Source organism: Copadichromis virginalis, linkage group LG18, assembly GCF_057382275.1.
Source record: "Copadichromis virginalis isolate Kocher_CV1m ecotype Utaka linkage group LG18, C_Virginalis_male_GT1.1, whole genome shotgun sequence".
Classification (NCBI taxonomy): Eukaryota; Metazoa; Chordata; class Actinopteri; order Cichliformes; family Cichlidae; genus Copadichromis; species Copadichromis virginalis.
Genome location: NC_140635.1, coordinates 22086117 through 22111173, shown reverse-complemented (window position 1 = coordinate 22111173; position 25057 = coordinate 22086117). Strand labels below are relative to the sequence as shown.

At 41.2% G+C, this 25057-nt stretch overlaps 2 protein-coding genes across 2 annotated transcripts; both read right to left on the bottom strand.

The window, feature by feature from the left end:
* Positions 1–1091: 1091 nt before the first annotated feature.
* On the bottom strand, positions 1092–21268 carry klhl24a (kelch-like family member 24a). Its single transcript, XM_085440026.1, has 8 exons — positions 20640–21268; positions 19113–19232; positions 18175–19019; positions 16588–16772; positions 13679–13797; positions 7220–7408; positions 4518–4706; positions 1092–4397 (listed from the first exon to the last, which is right to left on the bottom strand). Exons 2-8 carry the CDS (start codon positions 19185–19187, stop codon positions 4197–4199), a joined length of 1803 nt encoding a protein of 600 aa, XP_085296152.1. The 5' UTR covers positions 19188–19232; positions 20640–21268; the 3' UTR covers positions 1092–4196.
* Positions 21269–22663: 1395 nt separating this feature from the next.
* LOC146687797 (putative G protein-coupled receptor 148) lies at positions 22664–25046 on the bottom strand. Its single transcript, XM_085440028.1, has 2 exons — positions 24791–25046; positions 22664–24093 (listed from the first exon to the last, which is right to left on the bottom strand). The coding sequence occupies exon 2, from the start codon at positions 24007–24009 to the stop codon at positions 23047–23049; it is 963 nt and encodes a 320-aa protein (XP_085296154.1). The 5' UTR covers positions 24010–24093; positions 24791–25046; the 3' UTR covers positions 22664–23046.
* Between the last annotated feature and the right edge of the window lie 11 nt (positions 25047–25057).

Here is a 25057-nt window from a genome sequence, read left to right as displayed (position 1 = left end):
ATGAGACTTAAATAAAAAGGGCCTGATAATGAAGCATGGGTTGCTCAATCCTACTTTAAAAAGTGCGGCTGCTTTTAAACACTGTCCCCTTGTTCACCACAATGAGTCATTAAAACTTCACCAGCATGATTGACTCATCCCTTGGTGAATACAGTGTCCACAGCTCTGTGGAGCAGATTGTTACAACTTGCAACAAAACCCACATGGCGCATATCTTCTTTTGTGACATCTTCATGGATATTTGTGGGACAATAGTTGTGGTTTCGATGAAATACATAAATCACTTTGTTTCCATTCTTTTTATGGCCAGTCTGTTGTGAAAACGGATGTGCTCACGATCGCTTGATTGAGAAAATACACAACTTCTCGGGGCACATTGACTGCATGCTGCACTGACCACAAGAATCGCTTTTCATTTCAGCCTTCTGATTTCAGTGAAAACTTTACATTTTGTTTGAGAAGGGAACATAAATATCAGGACATCTTCTCTTGGAGGAGTTTTACCTCCATTGCTGGCATGAAAATGATCCACAATGAACATGTGTGAGAATTTACTTAGTGGCCACTTTCTCGGGTACGCCTGTTCAGCTGCTCATTACGTAACACAAATATCTAATCAGCCTAACATGGCAGCAAGTCACTGTGTTTTGCCATGAATGATCCGCTGAAGTTCAAGAAAGGAATAAGTAGTTCAGAAACTGCTGATCTACTGAGATTCTCCCACACAGCCATCTCTGGTGCTTACAGAGAAAGCTCCAAAAAACAAAAATATCCAGTGAGCGGCATCTCTCTGAGCAAAAAGGCCTTGTTGATGTCCGAGGGCAATGGCCATAAAGCTTGAAGATGCTGGGAAGGTAACAGTAAGTCAAAACAACACCTGTGCAGAAGAGCATCTCTGAATGAACACGCCCAACCTGGAAGTAGATGGGCTACAGCAGCAGAAGACCACACCAGGTGCCACTCCTGTCAGCTAAGAGCAGGACACTGAGGCTATCACAGCGGGAATTTGCATTAATGAGCATCTGAACAGGTGCATCGTTGTTTTCTTGTAGACTTTCACTTGTTAACAATGAGTGAGAGCAAAGCGTTGATACATTAAGAAAAACTTTATTGATGTTTCTCATAAACAACTCAACCATTACATTTCAACATACTGCAGTTTACAAAAATTGAAAGATTTTTTTTAAAACGAAGAGCACAAGAAAAGTGTTGTTAAAGTATCACACATCATGCACACAATAATAGCAGTGTATATCACAATTATCTGATGTAATTGCTCACTCATTAATCTTTCGCTAAGGCACCTAGGGCAGCACTTAAGAGGTTACATCTCTTGATATCAAGGCAAGGCACAGGTGGTGCTTTTCCAACAAGACTGACTTCAGGATCTCAAATGTGGCTCTTATCTGTGTTAACATTTAACTCTGGTGAGCAAGTTGTAACCCTCAGTTTTTTGGGGTGTAATCTGCTGCACGTCCTTTTTATGTTCTCAGCATCACGCAATCCCACAACTCACCACAACAAGCAAAAGATAAAAAAAACCCCCAAAACAGTACACACACAAAAAAAACAAAATGATGGATATTCTTATCAAAAGTCAATAATACATGAAAGACATTAATGAAAATCAATAAATCAGCACAACATGACAGTTTGTGCCCTACTTAAGAGTAAATACTCAGTGAAATCACAGACGCACACACACTCAGATTCTCACTTTATCACTCCCATGCTTCAGCCTTTCCGCTTTCCTGCACCTCAACTGAACCCGTCACTCCTCCTGACTTCTGCAAGCAGGTGAATCAGGAGGTGCTTCATTTTTCCACCTGTATTGCTCCTTAACCTGACCTCCATTTGGAGGAATGTGAAGAATGTTTATGTAAAAAAACCAACAACTTCCCCCTACATATTTTTGTTATCATACCTGACAGGTGAAGCATGACCAGAGCTGTTCTTAAAGGATATTAGGTAATGGTGCTGAGTGCCAAATTCACAAATCTCTAAAATTTGACAACTGAAATTGTCATGACGACGCTGCTTCCTTTGCAGCAATATTTGCTGTTTTTTTCAGCGTAGGAGGCAGTGGTCAACAGGAGGAGCTGACAGGCCCTTTTCAATCTCTTTTCTATACGTCACATGAAAGCAAAGAACATTTACTGATACAGTAAAAAAGGAAATCATTGTCATAAAGTTCTACATTTAACAGGATTCTGTCAAAGTGCACAATCGGGGCTCTCAAGAGAACATATTATGCAAACAAGAATACAAAGATACATTTAAATATAGGTTAAACAAAGAAAACAAAGTTAACTGTATATTCACAGCAATCTATCAACACCAATTGTATTAAAAGGTGACTTTTACTGACCAAGAGCCACACCATCCAAAATCCTCATCATTCAAGACTCTTAAACTGTGTGAGGGCCAGCACTGCTGCACCCGCCACCTTAGCTGACCATTCAACACACATACGCGCATACACACCTGGAGGTATCTATGGTTACCCCGAGTTACATCTTTACATGTAAGTGTACAGGTGAGATGTGGCAGCATTGCACGACAACTCTGTGATAAACCTGCGTGGCTCCCAAAGCATCCAGACCAAGCAGTAAAAGTCACACAATAACCTTACACACACAGACACGTGCACGCACATACACACACACACACGCACACACACATACACACCAGACATGCACACCATTTATTCAGAGCAGTCTATGAGTTTGATCCACAAAAGGCTTCTCACATCTACAAAACCACCCCACAAGCCCAGTACACCGATGGACTAACGTCGACATAACTACTTATCATACAATAAACATCCAATTATAAAAAAATAGGCACGGGCAAATATAACTTACCAAAAAAAGGCAATAATGAGTGAAATAATAATAATTAAAAAGGAGCAAAAAATACAGCTTAGAAGGCAATAGCATGGCTGACTGTAAAAAGTGAGGTGATGACACAGCTGGAGCGCAGGAAGAGAAACACACATATGGGAAGTGGAACTTAATGGTGAGTGGTGATGAGATGGGAAAAAAAGGAAACACAAGGGAAGAGCCAACAGTGGCTAGAGTCCAATGTTTTCACAGCTTCTGCTCTTTACCTCTTCTCTTAACTCGGCTCTGGGTTGAGGAGTGAAAGAGCTTCGTATTTATGACAGATGATACTGTGGGAGAGCAGCTGGCTGACTGCTTACCACATTTCTATCAGGTCATTTTCAGTATTGGAGAAGAGGTAAAAAAAAAAACAACAGAGCACAGTTCGTTATTATGTTCTTTGCCAGAGCTTGGCATAACTTTACTGTATGAGACAAACTGCATGAGTGCAGGGGGGCGAGGTGAGTAATCTGACCTGATCACTCAGATCAGTATTTTTGGATATATTTTTGTTTCTCCAGAGACAACTGTTGGCTCTCGGCGGATATTTTCAGTGTTGTTTTTTTGCTCATCAGAACTCTCATTAATCATCAGCGACCTAAATCTTGAGGTTATACTTTGCACAGGAATGAAAGCAGAGTGCTGGGAAGTTACATTTTTTATATTGATGGTCTGTAGGTATGATAAATGAGTGCTAGCAAAAACTCAATAATGTAATTGGGAGCACCACCCTTTGTTTTCACTTAATGACTTTTTTGAGCACACCTCAAAATCAAATATTTTAACACGTGTCAATCTATTCATAGAACGCTATGTGAAAAGGTGAGTAAGTGAGCTTGTAGTTTAATCTCATCTCAAGGTCAAGAATGAATCTCGAAGCTCATATTTCAATTGAAACTCTTCGGTAAATGAAAAAGCAACCATGCTTTTGTTTCGCTTTGTTTTCAGAGATCTACAGTGTAATTTAAGACTGATTTTCACCAAAGCACATCTCTCATGCTGATCTGGTTCCACTTTATCTCTGGTTGCAGAGAAGCCATTAGTATTATCAACTTCTAAGGATTTCCACAGAAAGGCTATTAAGACAACAAAAGATTCACAGCACCGCAACGAGTCTTGCTACATGATGCTGTGAGGAAATAAATTAGCTCACTGATGCTGTGGTTAGAACTATTAAATGTGCCTCTTATTAAAAAAACAAAAAAAACGGGGTGTGGTTAGTTTTTGTCTTTGTACATGTATGAGTACTTGGAGAGTTCTTTAATGTTTGCTCTCATGTTGAGAGAGTGTCTGTGTGTGCGATCCTGTTCCTGGTCATGACTTGAAGTATTTGTCATTGTAACGATGGATGGTTACGCAGCCGTGGTAGGAGATGGCTCGAGGCATAGAGGATGCTCCCGTCATGATGCCTGTTGCTGGGTCGTAACACAGGACGGTGTCTGTGGCTTCGCCATTTTCCCCCCTGCCGCCGAGGATGTAGATCTTTCCGTTACACACTGACATGCCACAGCTCTCCTACAGTTAAAGAAAGACAGAAATTAAAGGGTACATCGTCAAAGTATAGAACTCTTCATATTCTTATGGCTAAAGTCAGTTTGTGGATTCGGGCACTCAGCGTCTGTGTTTGATAGTAACCTGTTTGTTGAAGGTCTGAGCCACATGCATCCAGTAGTCCTCTCCAGGGTCGTAGCAGTAAATGGACTTCGTGAGACCGCCGCACACATAGATCAGATTGTTGAGAGATACTGCTGAGATACACCGCTTGGCAATGGGGATGCTGGCACGTAGCAACCAGGAGTCTGTCTCTGGATCATAGCACTGAACCTGTAACATACGTTTGAACATAGTGGTGTTTTACAAAGATGAAAGAAACTTTATCTTTCTTTATCTTAGAAAAATCTATACCATGCAGTGGAAAAACAGCTGTCAAAAGCAGTAACAACTAAAATATGTAAAGCCCATTCGGTGGTTACTGACTCTTCTGTGGGCTGACATTAAGTGCATCTCTGTGTGGTTTTGCATACAATCCAAACATTCTCTCACCCACTTATCTTTAAAATAGCCTCCCCCCAAAAGTTTGGTCTCTAAGGACTTTCATTGAGCACAGAGTCTCGCTGAGACAGATTAGGACCTTTGGGACCAATCTAAATGACCCTGTTAGCAGACCCAAGAGATGAGCAGATCAAAAATCTGGAGTCAGCATGGGCTCTTAGTCTTATCAGGCTGCCCCTCTGCACATGAATGTGTTTTTTCTACTCTGCATAGACATAAACAAATATGCCAGCTATTTCACGGACGTAAAAAAACTGCTTCGTTGGAACTTTGGATTCCTAAGAAAGCCAGTGTCTTCCTGTTTACTACCAACAATGTGGCCTGTCATTCAAAACATACTGAAACTATTCCAGGGTACTTGTTAAGTCCAAATTCTGAGGCGATCTGTTTTACATGGTAGCGTGACAGATGACAAATGACCTAATCCTTAAGTAAGTTATCGCTATTGTTACCTAGCATTCATTTCACAGAAAGTTTATCATGGTAAAATGGTCCGTCATCACGTGCCACTGTATTTTTCTCCTACTGTAACATTTCTGAATATGTCAGCATGTTAAGCTGTTATAGCTTTACTCTAGGGCTGGGCGATATATCGAGTTTTTTAAAAATATCGATATATTTTCCATACGAGATATAAGATGTGACAATATCGTTTATATCGATATAATCTATGTTACGTTATAATTATACTTGTGGAGCCGCAGGTTTGCCTCTCTTTCGTCCACTTTTGTCTCTACGCAACGTTACTCGGCCTCGCCTCTCCTGCACTGAACACAACTCCGCCTCCCCCATAGCTTCACCTGCAGGCAATGACAAGATGAAAGCGGAAAATCTCCGTTAGCGAGTTACCGTGCGTGGGGCTGGATGGCGTCAACGTGTTAGCGAGCTAACCACGCTAACGACATGCAGCCCAGAGGGGCTGCACGGCCTAAAATCCTTTCCTTTTCTCAAAAATCGACAGTGCGCCTTATGTATGAATTCTGGTTGTGCTTACTGACCGCGAACCGATTTTATGTGGTACACAGCGCTCATCAATCTGTCAAAAAATGTTTTAATATGACTTTGCTAAGCTACGGAGCTGCACCGCTTGATGGATTGTCGGAGAATTACGGCTACAGAGGAGGAGCCTCGCGGAGTGATACGTACAGTGTGTGTATAAGGACCACAAATGGCACCTGTTCAGAGACGTGGAGCAGCTGTGAAATCTGTCTCTTTGTTATTATGCTCAGCGTCTATTAGTTTACATTTTGACTGCACAATTGTGAGCTTTTTGTTATGCACAAAAACAACATTATTTTCTTTTATTTATGGACCATGATTATTTAATATATGCTGATAATTTATTTTTGAGTAATATCTACGCTGTATGTAAATAAAAGTGCCCGTGTGACATCTGGGACACAGTGTGACTAAGAACTCTCTTTTTGTTCTTAACTTATGGCTTTAAAAAGAAAAATCGAGATATATATCTTATATCGCCATCCAGCTAAAAAATATCGAGATATGAATTTTGGGTCATATCGCCCAGCCCTACTTTACTCCTATGAGTAAATGCTATGAAATAAAACCTGAAATACAGTACAATTAATGCATTCCATGGAGAACAAAGCCTGGATACAATTAACAAAGTGAAACAAGGTAAATCAGGACCAACCTGAATAAACAGGATGTACCTGTTACTACTATGCAAAACCATCATTACGAAAGCTAAAATACTTGGTAAGAAATGATTGTTATTTAAGCCTTCCCTTTAACTCAATTCAGGAAAAAGGGGAAATCTGATCTTTATACAAATCATGCAGCGACCGAGAACTATGAGGCCTTTACATATTATGTTTTATGTTGTGTGACGTAAAGGAGCTTGAAAAAAAGCAAAACAAAGCAGAATTTTAAACTTCCATTGCACACCTGTAATTATGAAAACAAGTTATCTGAGAGCAGCTTAGTCTGTTTGTTTTGTTGGTTTTTGCCCTTTATCACCGTCCCTCTTACCCGCTCTTTTTCTTTCCCTCTGTCTTTCTCCCTTTTCTTTTCCCCAGTCAAGTCTGTCCCATGTTCAGCAAATGAAAATAAAATAAACAATAAAAGCAAAGGTGAATCAAATAGACCAATACAGCAAGGCTGGGATGGTCCATTTGGTAAAGTAAATCCGTTGGGCATCTTTCTTTGCCTTTAGACAACAATTCTGATGGCAAAAGAACCAAACGGGACAGGCAAAAAAAGAAAAAGAAAAAAAAAGAGCACTATGTGCTTGAGTGTGTGGGTGCTGAAAAACCATTTATCACCTTGTCTGAACAGGTTTCATCGTCAGGCCCTCCTCCGATAACAAAGAGCTTTCCAGCACAGCTGGCCACAGCTGGAGAGCTGACCGCTTCTTTCATGGGAGCCACTTCTGTCCAGCGGTTAGAGAAGGAGTCATAACACTCCACACTGGTCAGGCGGCTCTGTCCATCATAACCACCCACAACATAAACCTGCGGACAGACACACAAATGTATGAGGGTCAGATGAGGGGCCAAAATTAAAAGTAAGAGAAATTTCAAGCATAGAGAAACAAAAATTATTCACAGCAAAAAGATGTTTGCATTCAAATTCACTACTTTATGAACATGAACAACAGCCTCTATGTCAGCTTTAGAAAACCAGTTCATCAGGAGCAGAGTGTTGCTGACGTACTTCTTCTGAATAGGCACAATGATCAGTTCCTTACTGCAAAGCCCAGTTCATCTGTTAACCTTTAAACATAAATCTTCATAACTACGAACGTCTGAACTTGACAGCATACTTGTTACAGCCTGAATTTCCACACTCTCATTCTGCCTGATGAAGCAAATCTGGCAATCACTATGCATAAACTATATTCCAAACTACAGCAACAGAATTGGGGATACTGTGTTGACATGAGACAGACCCTACAAATGCTACAGCAACTTTGTGAAAGACACAGATGTATTTTTCAGTTATGCTAATAACATCCTCTGTAAAGGGCTCACGTGTCAAGAAAACAGTGAGGAGCATTGCTGGTTACAAGTGCGGTGTTATGCAAGAGAAAACCTTCAAGCTGTTCCTGCCTCTCTGCAAAATAGGAAACATAAATAAGTACAGACAAGAAAAAGAGGAAAACAGGAGAGACAGGAACAACAGGAACAGCTGATAAACTGTAAATGTGGGTTGTTTTTTCCTAAAAGTGAGAGACGCGAGAGAAGCAAAGAGCGATAAAGAAGAAAACAGGCTACTGAGAGATAAATATAATCAAGTGCAAGGAGTTGTTTACAAAGGATTTTGTTAAACTACTGGTTTTGTTGAGCTGTTTTTTTCCTCCTTTCTATTTGTATTAACAACAATTTCAATCCAGTCACATGTAAAGCTAGATACACACCTTTAAGGCGCCCACAGTAATAGCAACAACAAATGTAAAGCATCTTGTTCTTCCTTATGTAATTCCGGTGGGCAGGCGCTTTAAAGAGCCATTGAAGATATCCAGACACAAGATTGTTTAAAGAAGGTGGTGGAAAGGAGTGGGGGTGGGGCACTGGATCACTGTATTTGCACTCTTTTAATAAGACATCAGCTTTTGATACACCATGAAAGTCTGTCAATACTAGGACATAATGGCAGCGCAGAGAGCCAATGAATACTGACCTAAAGTATGCAGCTGTCATAAAAATATGCTGAGCTAAACAAAATCCATAAATCTGCAGACACAATTGTAATTCACTGAACATGCATGCTAGTTTTATGACCATATTTAAGTGCTGAGCCACTGGTTAAATGATTAACAGCTTCCTTAACATGTGCTAAGGTAAGATGTAGTTAAAGCAAGAGAAACACAGAACAACTGCAGCAGGGGGACAAAAACACGAGCGTATTAATAGAAAGAGCGAAAGAGTGTGAGTGTGTCTGAGAGAGAGACTGACAGAGAGAGAGCGAAACATATAATAGATGTGAACAGCCGTCACCATGTGCCACCATAACAGGGACAGGAAAACAAGTGGTGACCTATTTTAGATTATATCTATGGAAACTAGACCAGTCCAACAGGACGTATCAGACTGCAGGACACTGAGAAGTGTACACGTGTGTGTCTGTGTGATCTTATACCGCCATCCCCGTGATAATCAGCTATCCTCTAGATGTTTACACTTCAGCAAACCTTACATTCATTTATCAACTTTAAGTGTAGTAGGATTATACCTGGTCCTGCATTATAGACGCTTGTACTTTGTTATTCTAAACTTGCAACTGCCACATCAGTGCTTTTTCACCAAAAGGGGAAATTACAAGCTGAATGAGGAAATGAGAGGATATAAACTCAGGGGGAGGGGAACTGAATTCTGAGGAAATCAACAAACAGAAAGATACATTGTCAAGGGGCAAAATGTCTCAGAGATAAAAAGCCAGATAAGAACCTGGAATGAGACCAAAACAAAAAAGGCACAAACTGGAAAAACCTTCCAGATCTACATGCCAAACGATTCTGAGGTAAAATGATAATATAAATAGTACTATAAATATACATTCAGGTAATTTGAAAAATGATAAATAGAGGTCTTATCTCTGACAGACGTTTATTTACCTTCAGTTAGGAGGACGGCTACTAAAGCGATCAAAAGGATAAAAACTTTTAAAGCTTTAAGAAGCATTTTTCTATAATTACTTGACAGACCATCGACAAGCAGAGGATAAAAGAGAATACATCACAGAGTAATTCGTGTGTCTATGGTTTTAGATACGCTTACATTTTTTTGTCCAGTTTTGAGTTGCAAAACTTGTACTTTGGTATAAAAGTTGATCTTTTTTCATTCAACAGGTTTTGCATGGGAGTGCCCAGCCAGCTACAGACTCTTACCATTAACCGTGGTTTCCTTTAATGTACCAATATCAGTCATGTTTTCACCACACATGTGTGCATGGTTCACTTTGTAGTTAATTACTGACTCTTAAAGCCACACCATGACCACCAACTAAATACCACACTGTTGTAGAACAGCAGCACGTACACCAAATGCACATATGTGGTTTGCTGTGGCAAGGCAACAAAATATTTTGAGTGTCGTGTAAAATCCAGTGTAGATCAAAGAAACGTCCCAAAAATAAGAAAAGGATGTTTGCACTACAGACCTACCAACGATAAGAAGTCCCTGAGTCACATCCCCTGTGAAAGAGTAAATACAGCGCTATTTGAAAGCTTTCCAAGAATACTTGTAGTCGTGTCCATTAACTTGATGTTTGTAATAGTGAGTAATCATTTGTCACTAAAGTGCATATGAGTGATGTATTGGCCTGAACATGAACTTATGTGCATGCATGAACCAAAACAACTGTCCTTCTTTAGACGACATCAACAACAAATGTCTACAGTTCAGAAATTTCGTCCAACTAGAGGTTCAATTCTTTTTCGATTCTCTTAGTGATCAATTCTCTGTGTGGAAAACAGTCCGCCTACACAAGTCTGAATTTGAACACAATGCACAGAGCTAAGGCATGCGTGCGACTCCTGGGTCCACTGCGGTAATTCCTATTTTGGAATGTGCAGCTGTCAGGAGAACATGCCAACGCTGATAAAAGACACTGAATAAATTTGGAGACATACAAGTTTAATGGACTGGTAACGGCTCTAAAGCAGAAGCACTTATCAAGTTCCGTCTGTAATGAAGACAGACTTGACTGTACAGTATATTTGTGTGATGAAGATTATAGTATGGACCCAATGCGTCTTTACAAACTCATTTGGAGCTCTTGAATCTATGTATAGCTGTACTAAAAAGAAAATATCTGTAAAAGATCATTCAAAATATTTTTTGACAGTTGAGTTACTTTCAGCGTGGAAGGTATTAACAGGATTGTATACGAAGATTTGTGAGATGACACCAAACCTTCAGTTAACACAGATATGTGACAGCAGAAAGCAGCCTATCGCCAAAAAAACCAAAAACAGATGACTTAGTGTGTGTGACTTCATCAGGTTTAAAGATAGATATCTAATGCCAAACACCCTTACGACTTCTTAACTATTTCCTTCAAGCCTCGATGGAAAACCATAGCCGCAAAACTAAAATGAGACATATGACTGAACCACGTCATTTTAAAGTAGTCAAAAAGCTCCATGGAACAGATTCCAGAAATTCCTAAATATGTAGGTGTTTGCTCTTTTGTACTTTATCTCAAATATATTAAAAATCCTTTGGAACAAGGAAATAAGAAACGGTAAATACACTGAGCGAGTGACACATTGTTTTTTACAGCGCTCAAATCTTTGCAATCACACGTCATCACATGCACACAAACTTTACTGAACTTCAACTTTCAAAGTACACATGCTGGATTGACACCGATGTAATGGAGCGTTATGCTGTAGCACATTGTGCAGCACTGATTGCTTGACTGTAAGCTACACTTTTCTCTATAAATATTCCTATGTGGCCAGGCTGTGCTAGCTATGAAAAACCTCTCTGAGACAAAGAAATCTTACATTTCAAGACATTTTGATTATGAATGTCTATAACATCTTCAAAATAACATGTGTAAAGTATATGAAATGACTGAATCAGCTACAGACTTTCAGTAGCTGAAGCTACTGTTTAGTCAGCTCTAAACAGTAGCTTGTGGTTCTTTTAAAAACGAAAACAAACTTTTGTCTGTTGAATAGGCTCCTGCGTATCAGGGTTTGTGAGACAAGTTGGCAACAGCTGTTTACAAACCCTCAGGCAACACATGGATGTGTGACAGCAAAAATCAGGCTATAATCAAATGGAACTGCAATAACAATTATTGTAATTTTTTCTTAGAATTATTGACTGAATCAGGTTTAAGGCCAGATGCTTAATGTCAATCATCCCTAAGTATACAATGCCTTTAGGAATTTCTTTTTTTTTTTTTTTTCTAAATGACATCAGAAACAGCAGTATGCGACATTACGTGATGGCAGAGCTTCAGTTCATCCTTTGTCATTTTTTTTTTTTTTTTTTTTTTTTTTTTTTAATAAATAGGACAGGGGGAATGAATGAGAGAGAGAGGGGGAGAGAAAGAAAGAAAACCAAAGGGGAGAAGAGACGGTGAGAAGGGGGGGGAAGAGAGAGAAAAAAAAAAAAAAACTCCTGGGTCACCTGTATGGAGAAAAAACAAACAAACAAACAAACAAAAACAAACAGAGGAGACAGCAAACAACAAAGAGCAACATAATAATAGAGAAAACAAAGCACCATCACAATAAACTAGCTAGTCATAGATATCAGTATTTACTAAGTAATAAACGATATTGTGCAGCACGCAAGATAGACAGCGCACAGTGTGCTTTGAGGCAGCAGCCAAGAAAGCTTTAGTCCGCGTCTGTGAATACCCATGTGTGCATACCTGTGTGGATCAGCATGCTTGCATTCCAAAGGTTTCTCCATGTAATGATCTGCTAGGGAGTGTGGGGGGGCCACAGCCCCGTCCTCCAGGGTGTGAAGCGGGTATGGAGGAGATCAAAACTCCAGACATCCAGAGGCCCCCAGAACACAAGAGACCATGGAAGACCAACAGAGGGGCAGCCGCGCCACTGTCCCAGTAAGAGCTGAGGAGAGTCCCAGATGAGGGCTCGCCCAGCAGCCGCGGAGCAGAAGTCAGGGGGAGTTGCAGTGACGCGCCCGTGAGCTCCGCCGGCCCCCAGCTGCGCCTGAGTGACCGAGCCCTAGGCCGAGAGGCCGGGGGCACCCCACCTCCAAAGGGGCCCGAGCGAGCCCCAGGCCCCAGGCCCCGACAAGCGGCCGCCAAGGAGTGAGCCGGTGTGTACCCGGACGCCCACCCCCAGACACAAAGAACCACCAACACACCGACACCTGAGGGAGTCCGCCACCGGCAGGGGAAGTGGTGGTGGGTGGAGATAGGCCTCCAAACCTTGGAGGGCCTGAGGTGTCCCCAGAGAGGTGGCGTCTGATACCCAACCTGACATATAGACACAGACATACAGGCACACACAGACACAAACATCCATTCCCACCCTCATGCTCTCATATGCACTCACTCCACACTCAACCAACGTGGAGACAGACATAAAGAGACGCTGTACACACAATCACACTCCCCAAGTGTACTCTACAAACCGGGTCTAGGTACCCTTGCCCCTGGAGGGGGGAATTGCACCCAGACCCTTTAGGAATTTCTAAAACTATCACTTGACCCGGAATAGTGTGGAATGAGACCTACGTTGAATATGCAAATTCGACAGCAATTGAAAACTTCCGCGGAAAAGATTCCACAGATTCATGTAGACATGTAAATGTCAGCCCCTATCTAAGACTTGATCTTAGACTTGATCTATGTGAGGAAGTAAGGAAGATAATGATGATGCTACGCATTCTCTTCATTCTTCTCGGATGATCCCATTACTCAAGTTTCTGTAAACACACATCGCATTTTTCCTGTGAAGCATAGTTGCTGGTTAGTTCCTATGTAGCCAAGATTCAATAGCTATGAAATGTTGGAGACAGACAGATACGACATCCTGGAAAAAAACAACAACAACAGCTGTTCTGTCACCTGTTATAGAAAAAGTTACGAAAATGTCATTAAGAGAGCGTTCACAATTTCTACAAGACATTTAAAAAACAAAAGGAAATTGATATGAAAAATTGCAAGTAGCAGACACGTCACACTCTATCATGAACTAACTTGCGGTGTTGCTGTGGTGCTGTCACTGGGTAAAACCTGATGCTGAAACTTAAGTCGAGTCAGACATCAAGAGGCATTATGTCCCTCCTTACCTTGCCCAGTAGCACACCCATCTTGTGCCTCCAGCGACCTTTGTTAAGAGAAGCCACTCTGATCCACAGGTTGAGCTGGGAGTTATACATCCACACATCCCTGCTGTTTATACGACCACCTAAAAAAACAACAAAATGAAAACAGCTCTCATGAATACAGTTAAGACAGCTCTGAGTGCTCTACATTTTATAACTCTATTCACTATTAGTCTAACAATGTGGTTGATCCTATATAAAAACTTTAAAACGCTACTCTTGATGAGCAGCACACTTTGGGTGTTAAGTAATAACTTATCGCCTAACTAGGTCAGTGTTGTAAGTCTTATCTGACTCTGACACACACGCACACATACCCATGCAATTATGTTCCAGAGATTTTTTGTTTGTATTTACCTTCAAAGCAAACACGCATGAAAGGATCTTTGTCTGCTAACAATCTACTACTACTGCAGCGTATCCTCTATCTGTCATCTGTGACATTGTGGAGAAGAAGGCGTCATTTGACCATGTAATGACATGACCCAGCCACATTTCAAGCAAGCCCAAACTTGTGCCCCTTCTTGCCTCCCCGCTGCCAAACATAGACAGCAGGAAAAAAGAAAGAATCTCCCCTAAATATTTAATAAACTACCAAAATATATATATATATATATATATATATATATATATATATATATATATATATATATATATATATATATATATATATATATATATATATATATATATATATATATATGTGTCAACAGTAAAGTTGGAAGAGAAAAAGGTAATGTTATCAATTCTGGAAAAAAAGCAGGTCTAGGAAACAGGTTGCTGACTTTTATCCAACAACCTGTTATGTATCGCGTGTCAGCAGTGCTCAGAAGGTTGTTTACTTTGTACAGCACACAGATCAGTGGTTGTGTGGAGCAACGATAAAGTGGAACAAAGGTGGAAAGGGGTCTTCTGCAGGTCTGTCTGTAATTAATGTTCAATCATTTAAGAAGAAGCCAAAGAAGCTAGTTGCAGCATGTATCAGCTCAATCAGTCTGCAGGAAGAAAAAAATCCAGACAGTGTGCTGCTCCTGAAGACCTGCTGTTGAAAGATTTGCAGTGATGGAGACTTTATCCCTTCAAAGACAGACATGTACATTTGAAAAGCTAGTCATAAAAGCAGTGTTTCTTTGGAATAGGGTCTTTCCTCTTTAAAAATGCCGGTAGGTAATGTCTTCCCGGTGCAGATGGGGAGGGCCACTGCTAATCACTGTTTTTAAAGCACAAGAATCCATGACTTTGGGAGGTCCCAGACATGATTTGTGTGACATTTGCATGTCTTTGAAATACCAATAAGCATTTCTTAGAGTATGTCTTAGAATACCAGTCATGAAAAAGCAACTTGTGACAATGAGATACAATCCATGTATGCCACATGTATGTGGCATGAACATGTGTTGCTGCTCACTAGCTGATAATACAGTAGGAGGTTTATTGGAGTGTTATTGACCTAAGTAGGTCAGTACTGGCCAGAGTTCAAGTCCAAGGACGGAGAAGCCAGGGACACTTTCTATACCCATATCCTATTTAAGACCAGAAATAACTGCAGCTGTGCTACATACTGGAGGCCCTGGAAGGTATTGCGACAGTGCATGAAAAAGGGCAGGCAGAATGGTGGTATGTGCAGGAATGTGACTGAGACAAATAAAAGTTGAGGAGGAGGGATTTAATGTATCAACACACACAAAAGACAGAAAGTATGTCAATAAAGATCGCAACAGGCTATAAAGCAGTGTTGTGCATGTACTTCTGTGGGACAGGCACGGGGGAGGGAGGGCTATGTTGACGTTTTCATGCTGTTTGGAGGCTGAGTGATAGCACACACGTGAGGACTTGGCGCGGGACAGCACTGCACTCTTTGCTAAAGGGGAGAGCTTTCTTTTTTTCTCTCTCTGTGTCTTTCTTTCTATATTTCCCCCTCTTCTCTAGCAATGTTTTTATCCATTACTGCAGTGCAGCTCATATAAAGCATGTTTGAGCATGAGAAGGCCTAGCAGGCACATCAGAGCTCTTGTTAATACTTTTTCTTAGGAAGAAAAAAAACACAAAAAAGAAAAAAACATGTTAACCTCCAGGCTCTCAAGTAAACTATACAGATATAAGTCTAGCACACAGCATAAATGTAAAATAATGTTTTGACATTGGCAAATACCTTTACTCTGACCTCACCAGTTAAAATAAATGAGAAAAACATCTTATTTAATGTAGGATGTATTTTCACCAAAGGAGACTTGCAACACACTTGGCAGCAGTTTGAAAAATGCAGCAGTCTTGCCAAGCGCCCATGAAGGCTATACCTCAGATTAACATTTACTGTAAAGCTTCTTGCAGAAAAAACTATGGAAACAGACTTTTTCATCCTTATATGAAGAAGATTCAGAGAAACATGGAGAGTTAGTGTCAATTTGGTGACCTTGGGAAGTGGTCAGTAGGAAGAGAAAGAAGGACAGAAACAGCCAGTGAGGGTGTCTCATAGCACTGAGCCTGCAGAGTGCCTCCAGATGTTGCGCTCATATTTTCCTTCAACTCGAATGGGCTGAGGCCTTAAAAATAACACAGGGCAAACAGTCACCGTGGCCTTTCCTGCCTCTCCGCTGAGAGATTAGATGGCAAGTCAAGCACAAACCGACTGTATCTGATGTGTACCCAGCACTAAAATATTACTTACCTGAATTCTAAATGTCCACTAGCAAAAATAATACATTGAAAAGTAATAAAAAAGAGAAAACAACACATTCAACAATTAGTTCCTGAGTAGTTTAAGGTCAAGAAAGCAGTAACTTAAACTTGGATAGATGGTATTTAAAATTTGTCTGTGTTCAGGCTTCGATAAAGCCATGCAAATAAAGTGTAGCATGTGGGCTGGATCTTACCTGACACCAGGATGTCGTTGCGAAGTGCGCAGACGGCGTACTCTGACTTGGTGAACTCGGGCAGTTTTGCCAGTGATTTCCATTCTCCTGTGACTGGATCGTAGCATTCGTTGTAGGGCAGGTTGAAGCCCCCTACCCGCTCACAGCCACCCACCACCACAATCACCTCTGAGTACCCAGTGGACCTTTAAAATAAAGAGCAGAGGGAGGGGGAGAGCCATAGAAATGACAGATTAAGTACAAATGAAAGTGCAGAAATGATAAAAACAAACAAAAAAAGAAGTTTAAATAAAAAGGCCAGCAAGGAGGAATGAACATTGCAGACATGGTGTCTAATTAAAAGGGTATGAATATATATATATAAACACACATGTCAACACCTGGAGGGCAGGGACATAAAAGGTTTCAACAGGATTTACCTTCATTTATCTTCAAGGCAAAGTTCAGCTTACAATGAATGCATCAATCTCGGGCACAACAAAAACACACTCGAGGCTAAGCTGAATTTCCATGATCACAAAGCTTTCCTCTTTGGCTGTTCAACACATGCCCTGGACATGACTACATTTCCTATGGGAGAGCTAATTAACTACAGCCTCTTTTCTTGTTCTACCATTCTACCATTCATATGTCAGATATTGGGCTGTACCGTGTTGAGAAGTAGGCGTATTTGCAGTTTCTTTCATGGCTTGTTTACACGTTGTCAGAAAAATGCACAGTTCCAGGGCTGGTTCAAGTACTAAGAGAAAGTCTGGCCCCGGAGCACTTTAGCTTTGTGTCTAAGCTGTGTGGATGTGATCAGTTTCTTTCTGGAGGCTTCCCGGGGGAGGAGAAGTCCAGATGCGTCTAACAACTAACAATACACTTGAAATACACAACGCCTTATAACCGACAACTACAATTGCTCCCTCTTTTTTTTTAGGCAGGTCTAACAACAAAGGAGACAGTACAGTCTACCATATGGCCTGCTTTTTTAGTCAGCACCTGCTTTTGTCCTTTATCAGAGACTTTAACATGCAGGTGTACAAAAGTTAACACATACGGCATACGGGCTGCTTGGTAAATAGGTACAAAGTTAACAGGTGAGGACAAAGAGAACCCAAACACACTGGTGAGGTGAGTTAGACTGGTGATACGACAACAAGACTCAACATTTCATGATTACCATGTCTTGCATCACATAATTTTTTCTTTCCTTTACATCAAGTCTGTACAGGAACATGCTCGGCCTCCCTCATTATCATTTCCATTTTAAAATAGGACTACAAAACCCAGCTGACTCAGTGACACACTTGTCTTTTCAACACACTAGCACTCCCTGTGTTTTTCACACTGAAACACACACAACAACAACACGGGCAGGAGCACTGAGTTCACGCGCATATCGTAAAATCTAGTTATGCAATGTGGGATAAAAGATTGGCTAACTGCTTAAAAAGATGTGTTTTCTATCACGGTGACATCTTTCATCGTTGTTTGAAACATAATTCAAAAAGGCTGGCAGAAAAGACAGTTCATTTATCACTCATGCAACTGTCACACACACAAGTCACCTTCCTCATACCTGGGAATCAACATTTTAGTTACCTTCGTGGACGAGTTCTGGGTGACATCATTTCATTTCCGAGCACGTGGTAACGCCTGGCCTCGTGGAGAAGGTGGTAGCACTCTGGGGCAGTTTGGATGAGCTGGTCTCCCTCCACGGTCTGAACAAAGTAGCTGGGGTGCAGAAGGGGCAGGCGGACATGGTGGAGGAGAGCCTTCAGAATGGGCTTCCTGGCCTCCACGCTGTGGTACACCCAGCGCATCACTGCCTCAAACACAAACTCTTCCTTACAGACAGAAAGTTCATCACTGTTAATGTACTCTTCCAACTCTTCTTTACGCAGGTCGAGGAACTCCTCGTGCAGAGCCACCTCTGAGAAGTTGGCCAAGGCGTAACTGTGACAGCGGCTGGCCAGCTGCTTCAGAGAATGCGCCTCTGCAAAGCGCTGGATGCCCAGACAGTTGCACGGGTCCAGCTGATCCTCTAGGAACTTAGCGCAGGCATCACGGAGTGTGGTGATCTGGAAAAGGCTGGCGGTTTCAAAGAGAAACTGGACATTTTCAGTGGTGATTTTGGCACGGCCGGTGTAAACGTAGTTGAGAAATGAGTCCATCGCCTCGGCTAGGATGCCGTTAATTTCAACAAGCATCTCACGGCTCTCGCGGTGATCATTGCAGAACATGGCTCTGAAGTAGGAAGAGCAGGCAGATAGCACAGCGCGGTGGCAGGGAAACTCACGGCCCTGCACACTGATGACCACGTCGGTGAAAAGGCGGCAGTCGCGAAACTCATTGAACACCTGCAGAATGCCCTCTGAGTGTGAGGATCCGGAGCAGAAGTCCAGAACATCCTGGTTGGCTATATTTTTAGATTCAACCTCAAACACCTTGGGAGACAAAAAGACGTGTGGTTTGATAAGATGCCACAAAAGATTTGGGAACAAATGTTAGTTATTTGTGTATCTTTTCTTTGACTGCACCTTGCGTTTGACAGCTGGCGAGTCTCTGATCCCAGAGTCCTCCCTGTTCAACCTCCTGCCCAGCATCAATACCATGGCTGCCACCTTCAATATAGGTCTGTTTTATACTTTAAAAGATATCTGAGGATGGAGAGCAAGTAATGTAAAAATATTATTATTATCATGTTATTCTTTAGGAAATCGCAGCATGGGATACTCGAAAAAGGGTGGTGAATATATAACAAGAAGCCCAATTAGATTACTACAGTATGAACTGAGATCAGTCACCAAACAAACAAAGCCCTCACAGAGTAAAACCACAAAGCATGTGTTTGGAAGTAGGGGAGATCACGCAAGTCCCTCACAAGCACAGTTCTTAAGCCAGTGGGGCAAAAACAAAGTCTTACGTCACACTTTAAGAAAAGAATTTCCAAGGAAGTCAATGTCAGCAGAACGCAAATCAGTATTGCACCTTGTCTGCGAAGCAGTTGTGCCCTGGAGCGCGGAGTGCATGACACGGAAGATGGGAAACAAAGAGACACAGGCGGGAAAGAGGCTGAGCAACGGTTGGAACGGTCTACACGTCAGTCAGGTTTGAAGGCGTGGGGGCAGGGATGCTTTTCTTTGAACAAGTGCAAAGTCAAGGATACTAGTTTCTTTTTTAAAAGTATTTTTGGCAGTAACCTCTTTGAGAAGAAAAGACAAAGCAACCAAGTGAGTCCCAGTAATTATGTTTTGTTACACACTGAAAGGTAGACGGCATCTTTAGGTCAAGGTATAAATAAAGTTCATAAAGTTCTTGAGAATATCTGATCAAGAAAGGATTTATTTTTATTTTAAATCTATTGCCGTGCTGTATTTTTAAAAGCCGGGAGCATGCCTGGCTTTTGCTCCGGTGAGGTAATTTATCTCTGGCTATTTTTAACAACAACTCAACCCATTCACGTGCGTTAGCTTGTTCCCCACAGGCAGCTGCGGCAGCACCTCGTCATCCAGATTAAAGGACAGGTTTAGCCAGAGGTATCTGACGCAGATATCCTTTGTGATCAATACATAATAAGATGCATAATACGATGCAGATATTAAAAAACAACAACAACACCACAGTTTTTACAATATGCACTCATACATCGTTTGTTAGTACTGAAATTAAGCTAAATTTACATAGAAAAATGGCTGCAACAATACTCAGTTTGTTTTTTGATATTTAAAATAGTAACAGATGCTGAATTATGTGTTTATTTTATGTTAATTTAATATTAATAAGGTTCAACTCGGTAAGAAATATATCTACTTGTATATTTAGGTGTGTGGTTAAATAGCTAAACAGGTAGAAAATACTTTATGTGCTTCGATTAGTAAGACAAAAGAAACTTGCCTCGTGCCCACCGTTACCTACTTAATTTTGTTTTTTTTTTATGTTGGGCTGTTATTTTACTCTATATAGCACAACAGACTCAAGCAAAAATAAATCAAGTAATAACAATAGAAATAAGTCTAAAGTTAACAACCACAAATGTTTACTTAGTAAAATGTAGAAATTAATACCTTATGCAGAAAGTTCCAGATGAAGCTTCCTCCTCTCTCTCCAGTGGGTAAACAAATTTGTAGAACAGTAAATCTGTATCCTAAAAAAAAGTTTGACTATGTATTTCCGAGTAGTTATGGTCGAATGGTTATAAAAAATAAAGCAGGCTGATATCCAGCCGGGACATGTTGAATCGCGACGATGACAAAAACAAAGACTTTCTAACTAGCTAACTGTAAACACAGACCCTTATATATTTGCCAGGGGAAAAAATAGCCATCCCTCTGCCGCGGAGCATTATGGGTTGTGTAGTTCGGATTATTGTTTGTTATTGGGCGTTGAAGAAGGAGAAAACTACAATTACCAAATGCTTCGAGTCCTCCACGTGGCCTCCCTTTGTTTGCAAACAAACTTTTACCGAGGAAAAAAAGTTGCTGTCAAGACGTGATGGCGATCGAAAAAAACACGGAAATAACAGCAGTTTTTAAGCGCTGTTTATACGGACATGTAGAGGGCGCGCGAGTGTGTAGGACGCTAACGTCATTAAATAAATGTTTGCTATGTAAAACACACCTATATGAAAGCGGATTTACACAGTTATATAATGCACAGTGATACCCATAAAGGACATGCAGAAAAACCGTATAAACAACATGAACACGTGAAAAAACACGAAAAGCAGCATAACAGACTTTTTTTTTAGGTGAGGAAGGAGGAGCTTGGCCGGAATTAAGAATGTCACAACTTCCTTTTGCCTGCTGCAAAATATTTCCCAGAGCTTCCAGCCGGTTTCCTTGAAGAACCAAGTGTGCTATCATTGGTGCAAATCCATATGAACCATGTGCCTACTATTTACACAAAAAGCGAGCTACTGTTCCCCTGAAGCACACTTTATCCAAACATATGCAAATACTTTACACAGATTCAAATAAAAACATCAAAAAAGATAAGGTTGTAAAGGCATACAGTGATATCGGTATTCTACACTATAGTGTAGTAGTACTATCATCAGTACCTTTCACACTTACAAGTCTCCCTCCCATGGTCAAAAGACTAGAAATAGGTGTTATTCCCCACAAATAAACAGGAGCATCTACAGGATGAAGCACTTGTTGGATGGTGTCATGTGTTTTTTATGTATAGTAACCTTATTTATATTGATACATACAGTATCCTGCAAATATAATATATATATTATTTAGAGGCTGAAAGCTTTAAAGAGACACTGGATATATTTAGTGGTGATTTTGGCACAGCTGGTGTAAATGTAGTTGAGGAAGGACGAAGTTATTGTACCGTGTTCTACATTAAAATCAGTCCAGCTCTTTTCTCTAGTACAAATATTTTTAATTGAATTGCTGAATTTGTTGTAATTTCTAACACCCTATTGCTCAGCTTTCTCGTGAGAACGAGATTCTTAAATTCAGTGAGATATTTTATCTGGTTGAGTATAAATAAAAGTGACTTTGTCCAAATCTGATTGCCGTTTCTATGTTGTGTCATGCCAATTATGTTTGACAAATTATAAGTCAACCAGTTATTTTCAACACTTTAAATAAGGCAGCAATACAATAGCTTGGGTAACCCCCTCCCCCTCCCCTCAGGGACTTTTTGTGTGAGTTCATCAGGATGAAAAGCAATGTAGTCTTATCAGACCACGTTGAATGGCAATGATTTCTGTGGAAATCAGGTCATTAGAGATTTGTACTTAGCACTGTGTAATCAGTTCCATGTAAATGGGCAAATAAGATTAAGTAGAGTAGAGTGTTCTTTGGGGTAGAGGTGGTCCAGAGGCTTATGTAGAAAGGCAGTGTGAGGTTGTTTAGAGTGCAGGGATCCAGGCCATGAGGAAAGAACACATCTACTATCCTGTTGTGCTTTACAAGACGAAGGGACGAATGTGTCCCTCTGCTGTTAAGTTGCTGAACTGGTTACGGCCGCCTGCTGCCAGGATGCTCGACTCACCACTATCCATCACCCTTCTCGCCATGTCGGATCATTGTAGATATCCAGCTTTAGACAAACAAGGCTTTAAAAAAACTAATACAGTTTAGTGCTTTATTACTTTAGTCATAAAACCGAGGCCCGGGATCGTGTGTTACATAAATATGAAAGCAGGGAAGTTCAGCATCTTCTGACCGAGATCCACAGAGCAGCAACACAGTTCTCAACCCCTGACACAAACAGAGAAAGTAGAAAGAAATCCAAGTGCTTTATACAAATAAAACATTGGCGATATTGCATTATTAATGTAGCTGGAACACAGAGTCTAAGTTCTGGATTCGGTGAAATCTAACTCCTACAGACTAAACTATAAAATAAAATGCAGCGTTTCTCTATGACAGTTTGATTCTTGGCATTTTTACAGATCATGTAGATAAAACTCTGACCCTTTAGAAGTTGTTCAAAAACACAGCAGGTCTTTCTTTACGCAGCTGTGGCCTGGCTGAGTCTCCTGTGCTGGTGCAGCAGCAGCAGCATTACTGTGTCTGAGATCTCTCTGTACCTGATCCCATACAGGTAAGGAGCAAATACCCTGGGCAGCAACATAAAAACACACATATTGACTGTGGAGACCCACACGCGAACATCCTGAGGTATGTCTTTCCTGTCTATTAGAACGAGCTCTATGGTAAAAAGGAAGCCGGGGGCAAAGTAGAGCAGGAGCAGAACCCCGTGGGCCAGCAGGGTGACCCTGGCCCTGGAGAAGCGGTTATGCCAGATTCCCTGTGTCCTCGTTATCATGTAGAGGCGAATGTAGCAGTAAGAAATGAGCAGTGAACACATGAGTGCAGCTACGAAGAAGTAGATATAGATCCCAGTCATGTTCCTGGCTTGAATGAATCCAAGGGAGATGAGGACCAGACACACGGGTAGCTTTTCATGGAAGTTCCCACTCGCTACCTGCGTCTTGATCATCACTGTGAAAGGGTATATGGCTGCTAACACCCACACCCCCACCAGTATGCAGTAGGTACGGGAAGGTGGAATAATGTCACGGTAACGGAGAGGCCAGCGAACAGCAGCATAGGTGTCGACCACCATGAGAGTGACCGTGTAAATGGCACAGCAGTAGCTGGTGACAGTGAGAGTTGTGACCAGCTCACAACCCAACCATTGCATCGGTGCTCTCAAGGCGTTACAAATCAACGTGGCCAAGTTGAGGAGGACCAAAAACAGGTCGGCCACCAGGATGTTGGCCAGTAGCAGGTAACGCGTCTCCTGGCGGAGGGCACGGGATAGGAAAATGCTTACCAGGAGAACAGGGCTGGCCAGCAAGGTGGCAAGAGTGATGACTATTGTGGGGATCAAAAACAAATCCAGGTGCCATTTCTCCAGGACCTCCACCCACTCCTGCGTGATGTTTGAAATTGGTATCGGTGATGTCATTGTACCTGTGAGTCACGGAGGAAGTGCAGATGGCGACACAGGGGTGTTTTTATGATCACAGTCCCTACTTTCTCCAGCCAAGTCCTGTGAAAGAAAAACACCACAAATCAATGTCCACAGCGCACTACATTTAATACAGGTGGGATACACCTCCACTCTAATCCACCCAGCGAATTTGAACTGGATGAGCAGGTAAGAAACTGTATAAATCAACTGTAACTACATGCAAATATGGTTCGAGTCTATATTTATGCATCTGCGTAAAAGCTGCAACTTGCAAATTTTCACACAAGCAGCAAAGAGCAAATGTGATCTCTACATGAATAATATCTCTGTGTGTTTGATACAGTGATAACCTTGTTGGGCTGCAGGCTGGAAAAACAAAAACAAACAAAAAAAACAGTAATGTCTAACACTTTAATGCTCCAGCTTTTTAAACATGCCATTTTTATTTTACAGTCCAGTCTAATTGTTTTAGTCTACTTAACAATTAAAATGAGCGGCCAGAAGCTTGTTGGCAGAATTCGAATATGAACGAATATTCAACAATGGACCCTGAACATCAACTTCTCTTCATGTACAATCTCACAAATCAGGTGCAACATCATGATTTCACTCAGCAAAAAATAAATAACTAAGCTGAACACCACAACCGTGATAACCACGTTCCCAACCAAAATTTGTATACACTAAACAAAAAGAGCAAAACAAAACCCAGAAATGACTACATAAACATAGTTATTGACAAATTATCGATTGAACAAAAGGTGAGTGATCTTACCTGAGGCTCAAAAATGGAAAAAACTGCCTGTGGCGCGCATCCGTTAATGCTCAAATAAATAAAACGGTGCTCTGCAGCACTCATCTCACTGGACGGCTCTTTCTGAATGTACCCTTTGTTGACTCAGAGAGATAGTATAGGGGCTGCAGAGAGCTACAAACACTCAGCTGTCACGTAGTAACGAGGTGGAGCTCCCCACACCGTAGCTTTTATAGCGTTTTCTGCCCAGTAAATCGGATTGGTTTTCAAGAATTTATTTGACTTTAT